Source organism: Tinamus guttatus, unplaced genomic scaffold, assembly GCF_059628265.1.
Source record: "Tinamus guttatus ecotype Peru unplaced genomic scaffold, ASM5962826v1 Tinamus_guttatus_pri_ptg000026l, whole genome shotgun sequence".
Taxonomy (NCBI): domain Eukaryota; kingdom Metazoa; phylum Chordata; class Aves; order Tinamiformes; family Tinamidae; genus Tinamus; species Tinamus guttatus.
The window spans coordinates 1,263,193-1,281,998 of NW_028288560.1; the positions used below are offsets into that span (position 1 = coordinate 1,263,193).

Genomic DNA, 18,806 nt, shown 5'->3' on the forward strand with positions numbered 1-18,806 from the left:
TTGTTTTTTTATTTTCACTATTGAACATGCTTTTCTCTCTGCTGAAGCAGTTTTATTAAGGAATACTATAATTTCCTCTGTTTGCTCTAGCTGACAGCTAGTGAAACCTGATCCTGAAACAACAGAATTGGCTGAAGTAGCAATGGCAGCATCTATTGCTGTATAAGAATCTGGCAACAAGTGCCAGCATGGCTAAAACATTCTCCCCAAAAATATCTGTTTGGGAGGATGTCTCTTCCAAAGATTTCTTTGTTATGTAAACAGGTCTTTGAGGAAACCATCCCTTTCTTAGCCTCTCTGGGTAAAGCCAGAGCTCCAACATTCCCGTTCAGTTGTGCAAGAAACTCGTGTATTTTATTTATATTATTATACTTATTATTTATATTGCTATATTATTAGTAGTTGAAACATTTATCTGAAAACACTTGTTCCCAATCAAGTGTGGGTTCAGGATAAACCACATCTCCAGATTCCATGGGCAGCTCCTGAAAAACCTGTGGCCCTGATGACACAGTGCAACTCCAACAGCTTGGAGTGCCTGGTCTGATAGTTCTCAAATACAAGTGCCAATTCGCATTAAGGTGTTTTTTTTTTTTTTTCCCCCCCGCCCCTGAACAAAAAAAATATTATATGAATAACAGAAAGTCTATACAAAACCAACAGCTAACAAAGTACAATGGAAATGCTGCTGCAGACAGAAAGGGTGAGAGTCCTAAATACATATATATATATATATATATATATGTGTATATATATATATATATATATATATATATATATATATATATATATATATATATATATATATAAAAGAAAACTGAGGACAACCATTCTGCACACTGGCCAAACCAGATGTCACGACTCTCTTTCGAGAATTTATTGTCTTAACTCCACCACTTTCCTCTCCCACCACCTAGAATTTTGCAAACCAGCCCACAAAGAAAACTGCATCCCATCCATGAGCACCACACAGCCCCGAGGCTCTGCAGGACAAACCTCAACGGACTCTCCAGTTCTGGCAACCGAAGCTAAACACACTTCATAGGGCAGCAAAGGGAGGCAGTTTGGTGCTGAAGACTTATATCTCTCTGAATATGACAATAAGCAAAATTCTTCACAGATGCAACCTCACCCACATCACGTACCACTGAGCAAAAACAAAGTTCTTGAACTACTGAAATAAAACCCCTATGATAACTAAGGAGGAAAGCACACCGCCTGAAAATTCCTTACCCTCCTCATAGTGTGTAATCTGGAGTTAAGCTTCCAGGTTGGACTCCCCTTTGCCCCGAGCTCCTGTTTTTGGCTTTTCTGATTAGCTAATATCTCCATTCTAGTATCTGGGCCAATAGGTCAGATATCACAAAAGTAAGATGGGTATCTAACCCACGGGAGCAAATAGATGAAAGAGGAGGTTTGTGCCCACGAACTGAAAAACGGGAAACCACATCAACCAAGTGGTCAAACATTTGCAAGCCTGAGAATGAGCCTGAGTGCCACCCAGGGACAGGTTTAGATACCGTCCCAATAGTGAGGCACCCAAACAGCTAATGAAAGCACAAGGTAGAAAGGTCAGTGCTATCCCCCTGAGTAATATGTCCAACAACAGGAAAGAAAGTCCAGGGAGCAGCTACTGCTGAGCCCATTTCCCTTTCCCCTTCCCTCACTTATCGAAGTGGAGACCAGAGGGTATAACATCCAGCACTGGCTTTGTGTAACGGGGCTTGATGATGCTGCAATGCTGGTCAACACCAGTAGAAAGCAGCTTCCCAGAGACCTGATGCCAAAGGCTTGTGTGGCAACCGGGGAAGCATCCATCTGCAGTGCTGCTGGTCTCCAGTATTCCAAGGAAAAGCACAAAGTTGTTCTGCAAGAGCATCAGACGTGAGCTAACCAAGTTCACTGATCACTTAATCCGACAGTAATTTATGTAACAGATCGGGTGCTTTCTGCAGGGACTGGTCTGAGAGGAGGACTAAGTCATTAACTCGAACTAATGGAAGGACTGAAAAGCATCTATAAACTGAACATTGCTGCTAGTTTTGCTTGACAGACTCTAAATCACTGGCTTTTCAGAAAGCTATCGCAGAGCTCTCAGCAGACATTTGTCAGAACTGACATCACCAGATATCACAGCTGCCAGGCAGATATTTTGCCCCACAATTCACCTGTCCCAAGGACAATTTCAGAGCAATTTTGTTCTGTGCACATGACTTTCATGCAAGGCTTGCCCAAGGAAACGCGCTCCTGGTTGAATATTTGTTACTTTCTATATAGAAGTGCCACCCCTTGCACTCGTGGGCTTTTCTGCATGCAGTCTCCATATAAACATATCCGCACATAGAGTCAAGGAGTAAAGATACAAGGATCAAACTGATGAACATCAGCTCTAAACATTCTGACCAAAGTGCTGATTAGCTGATTAGCACAGACTGTTGCCCCCAGTTTCATGAAAGAGCAGCAAACACTGTCTGCCCAGAAGGTGTTTTAGTGCATCTGCAAGAAGCCCCAGCAAGTCTGCGAGTTTATTTCCTACTTTTCGAAGCCTAAACCACAGAAAGTAGCCGAGCAATTAGTGTCTGAGAAAGTGACACCTGCATACATCTAAGCACACCTATGCACCCGACTCCTGCTCCTCAGGAAACAAGTGATGCTGCTGGGCCTTAGCAAAGAGCGCAGCCAGCACCTGCTCGGAAATGTTTCTGCTCATTCGAGCTCAATGCAGGATGTTTCCAAGGGGAGAAAAGCTAGATTTTGCAAGCCTAAAGAGACTACTAGCTTTGGAACAACCTGGGAGAATAGCAGTATATAGATATGGGCCAGAGCAAGACTTTTTACTTTATATTTTGCTAAATATACACAGATTTCATAGAATTTGGGCTCATATGTGCTGTTTTAAGTCAAATATCTCCGAGTAAGCAGCTTGATTGTAGCAAGTATTGAAAGTTACAGTCTAGGAAACACCCAAAATCCTCAAAAGTGTGGACCATGAGCAGCAACTTCACACTGGCAGCTAGTCTCTCAGTTTGCAAGCAGAAGCCAGAGCAGCTTTGTCCGATTCTTCCCTAAGTTTTCCTCAAAAGCTGTTAAGAATATTTAAGTTACAGCTGGAGCCACCTCTGTTACAGAAGTCATCCCACCTGATGGACACGAGGTCCTTATCTTTGCTCAGCACCTAGTCTTGCAGCCTGAAACCACAGCATTTAGCACTGTCTGATGTAAATATAGATCTCCACTGAAGTCAACACTTACCAGCAACATCATAAAACTGAGTGCCGAGAGCTGCTAGTTGATCACTGCATAATGCACATCTCAATTTCTGCTACAAATTAATCTTTAAAATTTATTAAAAAAAAAAAAACCTAAAAGATGTCAAAAAAAACATTGGCAGTGAAAACAGAAAGAGAAACTAGTGCCTACTTAAGGCAAGCACTGGATGGCTACAGGAATTTTCTTTCCCATTGCTTCTCAGGGAACTCTGTTTTTCACACAGATTAAAGATCCTAAGCTGAACCCATCCAACCTAGGGGTAGGCACAGTGGCCACTGTCTTCCAAAGGAGGAACCCTCAACTGCAACGTTGTAACACAGAGGAAAAGCCCTCAAACTCTGTATACAAAACATAACCACTGCTTTATCTTCAGAATTACAGCAAAATTGTAACAATAGCAATGAATTGCAAAGAAAAACCACTCTTTCCAGGGATCTGCAGTCCAGTCTTCCCAGCTAGAAAGTAAAAGGAGTTTTAGCCTAGCAACAAGGAGAATCAGACAGAAAGAGTATCAGAAGTCCAGCTTTCCATACAGTCTGGGGGGAAGGAAAAAAACAAAACAAAACAAAATATTACCTTCTTGCATTCACTGGAAAAAGGTGAAGTCAGCTTTTCCCACAGGAAATACAAACATATGCTTTACTAGAATGCAGACACCAAAGAGCAGAGAATAAACCATTTAAAAACGTTTGGGGAATTGAAGCATACAGTCTTTGCCTGTTCTAAAACACCTGACCCCAGAAATGCTACAAATCTGTCTTCAACTCACACATAGCATATTCTACCAACTGTATCCTGAGGAGCTCTTTTAGCAGGTTGTCAGAGTTCGAATGGTTGATTTGAGAGGGAAACCAACACATCCCCATGCAAATGGGTAGCTTTCTTAAAAATTCTTAAACATTCTGCTATTATAGAAGTATTGTGCAGTTTCACTGCATTAAATCACAAGCTATATCTCATTTAGAAAATGGTTAACAAAAGAAGTTAAAAGTATGAGAATTTGGCATACTTAAAGTGAAAAAAAAGAACCCACCCCCCCGCCCTCAAACACTGCTGGCTGCACTGGATGTCAAAGTACTTTGAGAAACGAGAACAAATAGCAGGTTTCTGATCAGGGCAGAAACATTTAGAAAATTAATAAATGAATTATCAGCATGTTCGTTTACAGTGCTCTATTACTGTACACACAGTTTCCCGTGCAGATAAGTCTTAAATCACACTAAAAGCAAAATGATCTGCTACACATTAAAGGAGACCATACAAGGCATCTGTAGCTTATGGCTAATAAATATGTAGTACACAAAGTCTCCCATGTGTATATGAGTAACAGCTAGTCTTGAACAACCAAGTGTATTCTCTATTTCTCACCTGATCTTCCTCTTCGTCTTCTTCATCTTCTGCCAAGCGCTGTCTGCCCACTTCATATAGTCTGCAAACTGTATCCATGTTCATGGCATCCATGCTCCCTTGATTCTGAAGGGAAAACGCCCACAATACAGCAATTAGCTCCCAAACGATGTTCTACAGTCGTGTTCAAGGATGTGCCAGATCTCAGCTACAAAAACATTACCAAAAAAATCTCCACTTTTAACTTTTCTTTCCCCATTTGCTAACAGCAGCATGATTAGCACTAAAAGAAAATGACTCCCTCAGCTTCAAACCCCAGCCCAGCAGTGATATAAATACTTGCTTTGTGGTTGTCTTACACTTTTATTAATAAGACTCAACAAAACCTTTACTAGATCTTTAACACATCTTGGATTTTCCCTCTCCTGCATGCCCTGCAGAGCATTTGCAGCTACTGTAGGTATGAACGTGATCTGACTGCTGGGGAGGGAATAGTTTTATAGAAATGTTTCCCAGCATTTCCAGGGGTTCCTGTAAGAGCAAATTTGTGCATCTTAGCCTCACCACTTTAGCCACCTCAACTTTAGTATATAAAAGAGAAGCTTGTCTTACTGCAAATTCTTGACCTGCCCTTTTAGGTCTGTAAAGACCACAGGTCCAGTGGTTTACAGAATATTATGCATACAGGATTTTAAGCTAGTCACTACAGGTGCAGAGCATTTCATCAGTCAGAGAAGTAGATACATTAGTTGCATCTACCCTCCTAAAAACCAATTTTTTTCACTCAGTAATTCTTGCTGCAAATCCTTAGCTTCTGGGAAAACATTGCTAGGAAGACAAGTGAAATAAGAATGTATTAAGAGGGATTCAGAAGAAAAGCTCTATGGGAAGCCCCAAAAAGATTGCATTTCCCGGGTATTTGATATAATACCAATTTCAAAAGAAAGTTGTCCCTATAAATCAGAAAAAAAAAGAATTTCTCTATGCTTACAAGGAAAAAACTTCTTCTGTAGAAAATTCAGAATAAAGTGAGAAGTGTTTGAAGAAGGGAGCTAAACGGGTTCTGGAGTCTGCTGGATCAGAGACAGAAAAGCAAGTGTTTTTAAGCCAAAGCTGCAGGTGGACAGTGAGAAACTAAGAGCACCTTCTCTGGGTAACATCACTGCATAAGACCTGAATATAACAGCAGGAACTCCAGAATCATCAGTTTGGAAGGCTTTCAAAACCCAAAAAGCATTGCTCTCAGACCACAGCCACCAGAAGCAGTGCTTATTCTTAGCGCCCTTACCTCAATAACAGCCAGATAGCAATCCTTGCTGTCCGTGCACAAGTCAAAGATATTCCGTTTTACATCTATGGTAGCTAGAAAACACACACACACAAAAAACAACAACTGGGTGGTTAAGTGCACGTATTTAACACTTAATAAGAGACCTAACATACATGTCTAAAAGCAGATCCTAAATGATGCAAAAAGTAGCAAGAGCTGAAATAAAAGTGAAAATATCTGCATTGAATTCAACCCCCCCCAAAAAAGCAAATAAAAAGCCACAGAAGTGTTGGAGACTGCCATAAAAATAATTTGATAACTTCTTAATCTAGTTTCCACAGTGCCTCCTCCCTTGATAATACATTTAGTGGCTTCTCTCAAGTACTGAAGTACTGTAAACAACAGATAGTCTTCTAGGGTAGGTGGAAACTAAGAGACTGAGTTTTGAGCTGTGTTTCATTTCAACAGCAGAAGCCACATCTGTTTATGTCTGTAACAGCAATTAGTTTAGCTCTCCAAGTTTAGCTGCAGGCCAAAGTGACAGCATTTTGAGTTAGCAGCATTTGATACAGCTGATGAGAATAGGAAAACAAAATGAAAAAGGCCCTTCATGAAACATGATTAATGATACCTTGGCCAAATGACCTACTATCTTAGATTATGTCCTACTTGGAAAGGAGGAAGGAAAATAAAGCCAGAACTTCTGACTAGTAGCTTTTTCAGCAAGCAAGGAAATCCACACTGAAAAGACACTATATAGATCAGCCTATTTCAGTGTTAAACACAAGCCTTGTGCCTCCATCAGGGCATGTCATAGCAGAGCTGATCCTGCTGCATGCAAAGGGGGAGGAGGAAGTGAGTGTTAATGAGCAGAACCTTCAAACCCACAGGCCAAGCTCTCTGCTCCTCCTTCGCTCTTACCTATCGGTTTATAATCAGTTGCATTGAATGTCCTGAAAGAAGAGCCAAAGGGACTTCTCATTCTCTCCTCCAGAAGGTCATCTTCATCATCTGCCTGCAACATAGCTGAAACAAGCAAAAATTAGTCCACAAGCCCATCTTCCGTTTGTAATGCTACCTTTAATCAAGCATATCAGACTGATATGAATTTCATTTTTACCTAATATTCTTGGAAGACTCATTTAATATCTACTCTTCCAGAGCTGCCTGCCTTAATATTGCAGATTATTAAAGCTAACACCCAAAGGACAAAATTATTTTCTCAAGGATCATCAGATCTGCCGTTACATACATTTTCCTTTTCAATAGGTTGGTTTTTAATCTCAAAAATGAGTTGTGGTATCACTGAAGTTAGAGAAAGCAACCCAAGGTTCATTTCCTTTCATCAGAAATCTAAGCAGTACTAATTATGAAAAAAACTCTCTCTATTCATTCTCTCTTGCCATATATATATATATATATACATACATGTGTATATATATATATATAGAGAGAGAGAGAGTTCATGCACGTCAGTACAGCCTAAAGTTAGACAAACTCTCTGAAGCTTCCAATTTCACTGAACAAGCATTTATAGTCAAACCTGGTATGCGACACCCTCACAGTGCTGCTGCATTGACTACAGTCACTTGCATCAAGCAGACTGCATGGCACAGCCCTCAGCTGCAAGGAGCTGGGGTCTTGCCTGTTCTATCATAAATAAGTGTGAGTAAAAGGAAAAAAATAATAATAATAATAACAGAAGCAGACATGGTCAAGGAGAGCTATGTAATGCTAAGAGAATCCTACCTCCATACATAACTGTGCCAGTATAGTTGAAGACCACGCGACACTGATCCAGTGCAGGTACCGTGTGTAGCAAATGGAAAGTTCGGAGGTCCCACTGAAGAACACAGGCTAAGGAGCACAAACACCTGAAAAGTTCCCATCACCTTTGCAGTTCAGTGTTAAACAACTGATAAACAGCACTCGGGAAACCATGTGGCCATCCTCTTGCAAGCATGATAAAGCCTGACTCTCATTTCAGCAGTGTAATTCCTTAAATATGTTGAAAATCAGGATTTTTTTTTTTTACTCAAATGTCATTCCCAGTTCTTAGAAGTTACTGCAGCAGCTTCAGGGTACATCTTGGCGAAGGAAGGAAAGGGAAGACAGCATAGAGACCACACAGTGTATATGGGGAAAGGGAATCTCTCCCAAGTATTTCCTCTAAGCCATGTCAGGGGCAGAGTCTGCATTTAAATTAGCACCTGTTTGACAGCTCCTACTTACTCAACTCACAAATGAAGTTGTCGGTACTATGTAAAATTTCTAGCACTGCAGAACACCTATACAAATCCTGCAAATAGCTACTCATTTAATCAAACCAAGTTCTTCATGTCCCACCACTATCAGTTACCACTGTGGCTGAAGGATACAATTTCAGTGTTGACTATGACCTCTAGCCCATTGGGATGGAAAACACCACTGATGGTCATGTTGAATTTGTCAAATTTGTGTATGGCTTGTGCCGATCTGACATCCCAGAGGACACCGTCATTTAGGACGAGGTCATCAGTGGGGTTGAAGGTGGCACAATTCTTCTTGTAGTTGTTGGCGAGATCTGGGTTAAACAGAGTCAATAGCTTGTTGCCCGTCTGAATATCATAGATCTTTTAGATTAAAAAGAAAACAGAAAGATTAGTCACGATGGGTAACGTATCAGTAGCTAAAAACACCCCATGTTCCCCCTTCTAGTTTGTTTCTAGAATCAATCCAGTGCTTTTTCATTTCATAAAATCCTTCTTGCCAGCCCTTTAATAGTTTTTCGCAGCTGCAACCAAGTCTTACAAAATGTTTTGGGCAGTACTCAGTTTACTGCATGTTGCCAAAATATTTCAACAAGGCTAGGACTAGCTCCAAAAACACATCCAACCTCATTGTGAAAAGTGGGTTGGGGAAGCTCCAGACAAGAGGTACCACTTAGCCAGAGTCTGTTTCAGAAACAGAACGGCTTTTAGAGCAGATGGTGTATAATAACATCAAAACTCTCTCTCTCAAAAAAAAAAAAAAAAAAAACCCAGAAACTATGGGAGAGGACTTACACGGAGGAAAGTTCTCCAGCATTTATTTATCAGACAAGCACAACACGCTGATCCAATAAATAAAGTTTAAAACTGGGCAATAACAGATAATTTGCTTAAACACAAATATTTAAGCAAATCAAGAGCAATAAATAAAATAATGAACAATTTGAATAAATTACGCTTCATTAGAATATCTTTATGTAAATGCTCTGTCAAAAAGACAGTGCCCACAAGCAATGCAAAGTAGCATTGCAGAGAAGCAGTCTGTTTCTGAAGCCTGAGTCTGACTGATTTGCAGACACTAGGACAAAATATTACAAGAGCATTCTCTGAACCAGTAAGTTTAAATTGATGACAGCTGTAAATTACAACAGGAGCAAAAGAAAAACACTTTCCATAGCCCATTTCGCTCAGCTGTTGACCAAGTGCCATTTAGGTGGAATGATTTTTTTAATTACCGAAAAACATGGCAAGAGAGGCAATTTAGAAAAAGTAGTGTCCAGCACAGTTTCTCTCAAATGAACAGATCAAAATAAGCAGAGGCAACACATATAAGGCATATATTCACTGCACAGCCCATGCAGGGAGAAACTGCCACACTCTTTCAAAGCATCTCTTCTAAAGCCTCTTAGTTCACCAGTTACAGCACCAAAACATCAACAGATCTGTTGATAAATGCTCTGTGATGGATGTATTATTGTCCCAGCTTCACAATCAAGACCACTGTTCATACTTACATGGGCAATGTCCCCTTTTGTGCCAATGACTCTGTCCTGAGAGTGCTTGCTGAACTCCACATAGTGGTCATCAGGGAAGGAATGCCTGTAGATAAAGTTGGGGAGAAAGTCAAGGAACTGCAGAGTCAAACTCCTTGTGAGAGCTGGATGCTGCCACACCATCTGCAGCAGGGGCTCCAATGACACAGAAAAAAAACCCCAAGCCCTGATATCTAGAATAGGCTTTTCTACCCCATTGGCATACTCGGAAATCTATCTATCACAGTCACATAGCCTTTACATGTCAGTAAAAAACACAAGCAGCAGATCCCAAGAGCTGCGATCAAGTTACTACTGCAACAGCATCTACCATGGATGCAACGTTTTATTTGCTGGAGCAAGCAATGCACAGTAATATGAAAAGGAAAAAACACACGCAGGTCTGAGGCACACTAATCTTTCTGAAACATAATATACATTGGGAAAGTTGTGTTATACTCTCCTTTCGGAGTTTCTTCTTTGGGACTCTGCCTATTCTAATTGCAGTAGAGGCCACAGTGGGATCAGGGGATACCTACTTCATATCAAAGACAGACTTCATTCCCCACAACGCAGACAGAGGTTGGCTCCACGTAGCGGATGTCAGCAACAAAGATCCATCCTGGATTTCCAAATGGAAGTGGTGGGAAGGACGAGAAAATAATGACAAAGAAAACACAAGTTATCATCACATCTATACATTTTAAGTTGGCCCTACAAGACGAATTCAAGAACGACAGCAGGTTTGGTGCTCACCTCTCTTATGGGACTAGACTGATTTTACATACAAACACAGACAGCCCTTGCAGACAGAAAGAAATTATAGGTACCAAAGGAAAAATCTATGGTATTGATAGTATATAGAAGCAAGATAACTCAAGTCTAATATGCAACTGTGAGTAGAGCTCACTTTATTATAAATCATATTACTTGTACTTCCTCCTAGAACCTTCCCCCTCCCCGAATTCCTTTCTACAACAAAGAACTGTTATAAACTCTGATATCTCTCCTAAATACATTGCCACTTAGAGCATTTCTCCCATGTCCAGACACACGTGTTTATTATTTACAAAAGCACACAGCCACCTTGCATCTTTTCTGTTTTGTTGGGAAGAAAAAAAAGAATCTCTAGAAACCACAGAAAGAGAACACAGGACTATTATATTGCTCTTGTCTCTAGTACTTTTATGACAGGTATTTCAGGCCAGCCAACTTTTTGGATTTACGTATCGAAATGGTTCTAAAATACAACCAGGTTTAGGCTTTGACGGTTTCCAAAACTCAGGCGGTCTTCAGCTACTTACTCTGGATGGCTCAAGGTGCGTGATGGCAGAGTTATGGCAATTGTAACTGGCCTCTTCCTGTCCACTGAAAACATTGTAGAGTTTCAGCTGCCCTGTGCAAGTACCCAGCATTAAAAATCGTTCCCGTGCAGAAAACGCGCAGCAAGTAAAGCCACTTTCATCCTCATTTGCTTCCCGAAACACAGAAATTGGACGGAACCTGAAGAAAGAAGAAATACAAGGGTGAGCCAAAAGGTAGGAAAAATGAACTGCTACATGATGATCTTTGGTCCAGTCTGTAAATGTTACATAGCTAAAATCACTGCTTTTCTTCTGGGGAAAACTAAGTGTCAACTATAAGTCAACTGTTCGTGTGACTATATGGTGCTTGCTATGTTTCAGGGTTCGTCTTGCATGATTTAAGTACTTCTGTTATAGCACATCACTACACTGAAGCACTTGGGAGTCTGTTGTTGTTGTCGTTGTCTGTTGATGGCTTGTGGGAAAATCTCTAATGCTGTCACCTGGAAAAATGCATAGCTAGCAAAAGACTTCTAACTGTCACAAAACGCTCAGAGCAACGAGGCACCAGCTAAAGGCATCAGCTAAATAACCTGTCATCATCATGTTCAAGGTGATGCTGGTTTTACTGCAAAGATTGTTATCTCCAGTGTAATCCCAGGAAAGAAAAGCCACGTAGAAAGATTAGCAATTGGCAGCGCTGCAGGCTAGTCTGCAAGGGCAAGAATAAGGATCCTGTTGTCATCTGTTTGCCAGCAGGTCTGAGTCTGCTAGCCAAGCAACCTCGAGGCCATGCTCTGTCTCTCTTGTACAATTAGCGCTGCGTACTTACCGCCCAAATGGGAACACAGAGCCAGCGCTTTCCTGAGCTAATGTCACTAACAAGTTATCATGACCCTGAAAATGCAGGTGGCTACTACACGTACTAAGAAGTAGCACTAAGGAGCAAGAGAAACAGAAGAGCTTCCAAAATTGCCTCTAGCAAAGCTCTCCCAGTCGTCACGGTTGAATGAGGACACTCGTGAGTCCAAGGAGACGCTGCTGTGGGACGACTCAGCCCGAATCCAGGCAAGGCTTTTTGGCTCAGGCAACACTCAGAGGAATCAAGAAACAATTTTCTTCCTTACCTGCTAAAGATAAGGTGTCTATCAAAGCAGCCACCATCCACCCCTCCGTACTTCGGAAAGGCTGCCCTGCGGGTCAGCCGTGAGGTAAAGTTAGTTGGCGCTTGGCGCCTCTGTTTTGGCTCAGGACACTGGTGGGGAGTAAAGAGAGAGAAAGGGGGACAGGTAGCAACAGGGTTCTTGCAGCGGGCGTGCTGCTCCCTAAGGTACTCTGTGATTATACTGTCCAGCGTGGGCGGGGAAGGAAGGTGCCTGTCCAGCTGCTTTTTGATAGCTGGGCTCTGGCTGTAGGCGCCATGGTCCGATTTTTGTCGCAGCACTCGGATTTTCCGGCCGTTGCAGGGAGACGGCCGCTCGCGGACAAAGCTAATCCTGCCGATCAGCGGGGAGTTGCTGGCGTAAGAAGGGCCCGGCAGGGCAAGCGGACCCTGGGATGCCGACGGCCTCGCCTGAGCGTGGACAGAGGCGGCGGTGGAAGCGACAGACGCGTGGCTGTTCAAGCGGGCCGAAATGCCGTTAGCTATGCGGGGAGCGCGAGGCAGGGCCACGGGGGAGGCAGCCGCCGCCACGGGGGTGAAGGCAGACGAGTGGGACGCGGCGGTCATGGGCAGGTCGGCCTCCTTCGTAAGGATGGATGCAGTTTCGCCCAGGCCCTTAGAGATGAGATGGTTCCGAATGAGGAGCAGCAGCTCCTTCTCGGGAAACGTGATCCTCGACTGGGCCACCACATCCGCTTTCTGCAGCCGAGCCAGGGAGACATCCGTGCCAATGAGCAAGGGCTTCCCTGAGACGCGCTCGATGAGCTCCGCCGCGTATTTGCAGAACTTGACGTGCTCGCTGCGCTTGTCCTGCAGCACGGGCTCCTTCATCAGCTGCTGAATTTGACAGCTGCTGAAGAGGGGCAGCTTGCTGATGATCTGCCGGACAGTACTGCTGCGCGAGAGCCCCACCAAGGCTTTGCAGGCCAGCGCTCGGATCTGATCAGCATCCGTGATGGGCATCTTGATGGACAGCAGAGACAGCAGCACTTTGATGCCATTGTTGGACTGCACCACGTTCCACATCTTAGCCAGCGTGTGCTCGCTGCTCTTGGCCTGAGGAAGCTTTCGCCGAGGAGTCCCAGAGATGAATTTGCCAATACTAGAGATGCGATTATCTGGGCCACACACACAGTTGATGATGATCTGAAGGGCTGATTTCTGAATCTCCGCATCGTGGATGAAAAATTCACCCTCGGCAACTCCAAGGATGATGCTAATACCTAGTGAGAGGGAAAGAAATACTTTAATACTCCAAACTTATCCTACACAGTTCATCAGACAAGGGGAGTCTTCTACAAAGCTGAGGAAAACGTAATTCGCATTTGTTCTGAGACCTTTTAAAGGCAGATTTTTCCTTCCAGCTAGCCTCAAAGAGATTTTTATATATCCCTAGCAAAACATTTTCCTTCACCGATGCTCCTCTGCTTCATCATGAGTAAGCAGGGAATCAACATAACCTGTCAGGAGGGTGTTCAGGCACAGCCCAGGTTTGCAGTTTGAGACACAACGAAAGATGCATGAGCATGTCTCTGATTCCCGTTATAGAAAGCAACTCTTGTATAAACATTAACGAGGTAGAAATGAAGGGAAAGGAGACCTTATTATGAAGAGAACAATCACAACAAAAAAGCCACCACTTTCTAAGCAAGTCAAGGGAAAACAAGACCTAGTACCAAAATCACTGCCTTCTACAGCTACAGGGACCCTGTTCTTTTTGTGTTCATTTCAGGTCAAAAGCTTCCTCCCAAGAAAGGGAAGTCTTCATGAAAAACAAACTGCCTCCCACCTACATGTAGTACTCCCCATTTCCACCTTTCCCTGTCCCCTCCTTAAATAAGTTAGGCCCCATTGAATGCACAGGACTTGGATCTGATCCAGCCACATCTCATTCATTTGCATACTGAATCTGCAGGCAGTCAATTAAAGAATAACTCAAACACATACGTAACAGTAATTATTCCTCTCCCATATTCCCAAATGCCATATCCTCAGGAGATCTAAATTTCTGGAAAGCTGAAGGAACTTAATAGTCCCATTACAAAAGGGGATTTGCCTGCATTTGTATTTAATGAGGTCTTGGAAAACAACTGAGTCCAAGACCATAGTTTCAAATTTAAAAACCAACCACAGCGCCAATCATGACACCATTTTAAACCACAGTCTGCCCTGCTTTTCATTTGCATCTCTGACAGTAACTCTGAACATATGAATTATTTTAGGCCTCATTCCACTGTAGCTTAGAAGCAACCACCTGAAATTGCATTTAGAAGACCACTAATAAACCACTTGCAGCTTACCCACGGTGGAAACGGTAGATCCAGCTTCATCTAATACATCCACAGGTTCCGCCAGCTGCAGCTGGATTTTAGGAACCACAGTCAGGATAGCCAGTACATCCAGAGCGTATCTTACCGTGTCGTTCCTGCAAGATGATAACAAAAGAATTTCTTAAACGTGTATACGTTTAGAGACATTTCAACAACGTAAAACTGTGCCCAATCTACCCTAGTTCAATAACAACAAGAGTAAATCAGTTGCATCAGAAGTTTCTGAAGGTTCCTTTTGGTCTCCTTTTCCATTCTAAAAGCAGTAACCCAGAAAGAGGAGAGGCACGAGAAATACAGGCTGACATCCTAGGCACGGTGGCAGGGTCCTTTGGGGAGGAAGTTTAGGGAAGGACATGGGGAATGAAGGCAGTGGCACAAACCCTGTGCTCTGTGGAGGGAAGGGGAAGGTTTGACTTAAGGTGGCAAGGTGGGAGTTAAGTGCGGCAGCAATTAGGAACGAGCTGCTGGGAACAAGAGAGAAGAGAACAGGAACTACCCAGGAGAATGCAACCTGAGAAACAGTACGAGGCAGGGGACTGCAGAAGCAAAACAGATTTCAAGAGCTTTCAAGGACAGGTCGGCAAGGAGCTCCTGCAGATGGCAGGGATGGGGAAGCAGCGGCGATGAGCACCCGGCTCAACAGCTACCTGCAGCAGACACTGCCTCACCAGCCAGCCTATCCCCAGGGAGGACTACACCCTCACCCCCGGGGCAGACGTTCATCAGGTAAACAGAGGCAGGAACCTTGTAACCATCCCCCCTGTTGAAGCGGGGATGGGATCTTAATGTTTTCCTATCAGGGCCTGGGGTAGCACAGTCTCTTTTTGGTTAGCAATACGGATGCTGAAGATTTGGGAGAAGGAAGGAAAAAAGGAAGGAAGGAAGCAAAGAGGTGCCATGCAGACATAACAAACCATCACGGTGCCCTCACAGTACATCTGTGGCCAGGACAGCAGAAAAGATTGAAAAGCAACATGCCAAGGTGAACTTCTCTACAAACTCATTGCAGGTATTTCAACGAGAGACTCTAATCCTAGCAAAGCAAGATAAACAACCTGCAACCCCTTTCTCCTCTCTCTCTCACTCTGGCTTGTTGCCTACGACTCCTTCATGCAGTTTTATCTCCTCAGTAAACTTCAAACACCAACAAACCAGTGATACGCAACGTCCTTCCTTGAGCCAGCTAAGCTTGTGACATGCACATTGACATTCCACCCCCCTCCAGGATTAACACAAGCCTTGATTTCACACTCTGCTCTAGAAGTTTTCTAGTCTCTGACGATAACTCAATTAGTCCTTCAACAAAACGGTCAACAAACTGAGAGAGAGGAAGCAGCACAGAAGTGCAACTAAAGGCAACAAAGATGCAGATTCCAGAAACTTTGTGACATCCTCCTCTATCTCCCCAGTTCAATCCGTTTTTCCACAACATTTTATTTCACCAGCACTCGCAACTATACCACAGGTCCTGCCTAAGTATCCTAACCTGGATACTTTCCCTAACAGAGGGAGGAAACCTAGGAGTCTTGATGCCCTGCCTAAGAGCCACAACTTATTGCCTGAAGAAAGGCAGTGCTATGGCAAATGTTTCACCTTGCATAGTACGTCTTCCAGTTGCACGCTATTGAAATGAGCTGAAGCATGAGCTGCACACAGGACAACTTGAGGAAGACCTCGGCGGGCTCCCAGTAGAGCTGTGCTGGCCCATACTCGATGAGGAACTCCATCATCTCTACAATCTGCTCGTGAGTGTAAGAACAGGCCTGGAGGGAAAAGAATTACAAAGATTAAAGGCTACAAACATGCAGTTCTAGCCTTCGCTGCTGGGAGTTTGTTAACTCCACACCAAAATAGAGAAGCCAGTGCTCTTTCTTGCAGATTACATACTCACTTTATGAGCTATTCTCTAGCTACAAAAAAGAAAAAGAAGCAACTGCCACTATAATAGGCAATAATAAGCTTAAGAATAAAACCCTCTAAGTTTCTTTGCTGCTAAAGAAAGGTTAGATGAACTTAGAGGAATTATATTAAAATTCCAAGCGGCTTTTAAACTCCTAATCTAGCAGTTAATAGACTGTCATTCAGGAGACAACTCCACTGAAGAATTAAGAGAGGCTGCAAAAACATTGAGTTACAGAGTTCCTGAGTTCCAACTTCAGCAAAAAATACTGAAGAAAAAGGGTATTCCTAACAAGTCTGCAATTCATCTCCGAGTCAAAATTCTGAAATCACACAAAATGACAACAGCTTTTACATGTTACTTTTTATTTACTGAAAACAAAGTGGTATTTTCACAGAAGCCAGAAGAACCTCCATTTCATCAATTCAGCACTTCTGTAAAATCATCATAAACAAATCACAAATGATGGGCTCCCCCGGGACAAGCATCCAGAAAATTGTGTTTTTAAATATTTTTACAGGGAGAAGGGAGAGGAAAAAAAAAAAAATAATGGCCAGTAAGCGTCTCTCATCTCCTTTTTTAAAAAAAAAGTGCCTTACAGACACATTTGTTTTGCCATTATCAAATGACAGCACATATTCAAGTTTTTCTAATCATGCACTTATCTGCAACTGCAGAATATGTCCTTTCAGAGCTCAAAAGCATCTAAAAAAGTCCATGAGTATCAAAAATAACTTGGCTTTAACTTCAGTTTTTGAAATATGGTGGTAGAATTATGGGAGCAAAACAGGAACAATAATCAGATATAGTTTAGATGCACCTCAGAGGCTTTTCTACACATTTCCAATGGCAGTGACAGTCCAAGGAGAGGAGAAAAAAGCACAAACAAATCCTATAAATTGCACTGAGAAAAGGGCATCACAATATTAAAAGCTTGCAGTGTGCTGCTCACCTTGTAGGGGGGCTGCGGGTGGACGAGAATGCCACCCTCGGTGCGCTGAAGCGACTGCTTCACTTGCTCAAGTTTGATGGCCAGGTGAGCCTCAAAGTACCTGCGCAGGGCCATGCACGTGTGCTTCCCGGTCTGGCGACTGGCGAAGATCTCGTCGTCGCTCAGCAGGGCTCCTTGGTCTTCCAGGTTTAAGATCTCGAGCGTGCTTATCTACAGAAAGGGTAGGGGTGTCCAACCTCAGCTCTTATGAGCACACCCAGCAGTACCATGCAGACAGAGCAGCTTTTGCACAGGAACTATGTAATTAGGTCTACAGGATGGGTGATTAATGCAGTGATGCTGCAGCACAGCGCAAACACAGCTGTATTTCTCCTCAAACCAGGCTGGATGTGTTGGCATCCAAAAGGCGTGTGGCAACACCACACTTGTATGTGGAACGGGAAGAAATATATGAACTATCTGCAGTAACTACATGTAAAAGGCAAAAAATCTGACATTACAACAGTGTTCAGCACCTAAGGTGGCCAGATTCACCAGCCTTACCAGATTCACCAGCCGACGAAGGCCATCATGCCTGTCAAAGAGCTCCAGGACAGCACGGAAGGAGAAGCAGATGGAGAAGAACATGGTAGCATGGCAGCAGCCCGAGGCGTGGGAGCACTCCATGAGCCACAGCGTGTAGTTCACGACGTCCGAGAGCACGTTGTGGGGGTGCATGCACACCTAGGAAGCAAACGGCGGTGAGAAGGACAACAAACAGATTGCAAAAGAGAAATCAGTTAGTCCATGGAAAATGAGGGTTCTCGGAGACAAACGTCCCAAGCTTAGAGGGGAGTAACTGTTCTCCAAGAATTCCCGTTGACTCTGGACATACCAGGTTTCAATACATGGATTTGCTTTTTAGCTTAGAGATGTTTATTCCCCATTTGCACTTGGATAGGAAGCGTAAAGTCCCTCAAAACCATGGGAATCGCTACAGTTCTATTAAAAGAAAGTCTCCTACCCTCTCCATGGCATCTTGATTGTAGGACAAATAATATAAACACATGGAGACTCCCGTGGCTGCCATAGATGGACGTGGGATCTCCAGCAGTTTTTGCACCCCTCCATGAGCGACAAACTCCGTTGCAAACTTGTTGTGCAGCAGCAACGATGCCAAATGCTAAGGAAAGACGGACACAGGTTAGACTAGATTTCTTCCAACTGTTGCCTACTTTCCCTTCCCTGCAGGAAGGTGGATGGCAAAAAACAGCAGCACCTCAAGGAAAGACATAACAACCATTTCTCTTCAACCGATCACCTTCACCTGTTGCAGATTTTTGGGAATGAGCTGGTACAAACTGTAACTCAAGATGTAGCCCTTGCAGCAGTCTTGCTCAGGAAGCATTACAGGTTCAGAGAGGGAGGGTTATTTTGTGTTTTCATTTCTTGGAGGAGATAAACTACAGGTCGTGTCATATGAGCAATCATGTTTCAAACATCAAGCATGG

The 18,806-nt window shown here is 43.2% G+C and overlaps 1 protein-coding gene across 2 annotated transcripts in view; it reads right to left on the reverse strand.

Moving 5' to 3' along the window:
* The window catches only part of DCAF1 (DDB1 and CUL4 associated factor 1), a 43,137-nt gene that overhangs the window by 9,272 nt on the left and 15,059 nt on the right, over positions 1-18,806 (reverse strand). The window contains exons 9-23 of one of the 2 annotated variants that reach the window (XR_015913527.1): positions 18,320-18,478; positions 17,860-18,039; positions 17,317-17,526; positions 16,058-16,227; positions 14,435-14,559; positions 12,100-13,357; positions 10,973-11,171; positions 10,208-10,290; positions 9,651-9,735; positions 8,266-8,499; positions 7,637-7,730; positions 6,809-6,913; positions 5,906-5,979; positions 4,639-4,743; positions 3,847-3,912 (exon numbers count right to left, since the gene is read on the reverse strand). Coding sequence is in view for 1 of the 2 variants with exons in the window: in XM_088527215.1 (XP_088383341.1) it covers positions 4,639-4,743; positions 5,906-5,979; positions 6,809-6,913; positions 7,637-7,730; positions 8,266-8,499; positions 9,651-9,735; positions 10,208-10,290; positions 10,973-11,171; positions 12,100-13,357; positions 14,435-14,559; positions 16,058-16,227; positions 17,317-17,526; positions 17,860-18,039; positions 18,320-18,478 (3,081 nt within the window). In the remaining variant the exon portion in view is untranslated. The remainder of the gene's footprint in view (positions 1-3,846; positions 3,913-4,638; positions 4,744-5,905; positions 5,980-6,808; positions 6,914-7,636; positions 7,731-8,265; positions 8,500-9,650; positions 9,736-10,207; positions 10,291-10,972; positions 11,172-12,099; positions 13,358-14,434; positions 14,560-16,057; positions 16,228-17,316; positions 17,527-17,859; positions 18,040-18,319; positions 18,479-18,806) is intronic. The other variant, XM_088527215.1, reaches the window with a different exon arrangement.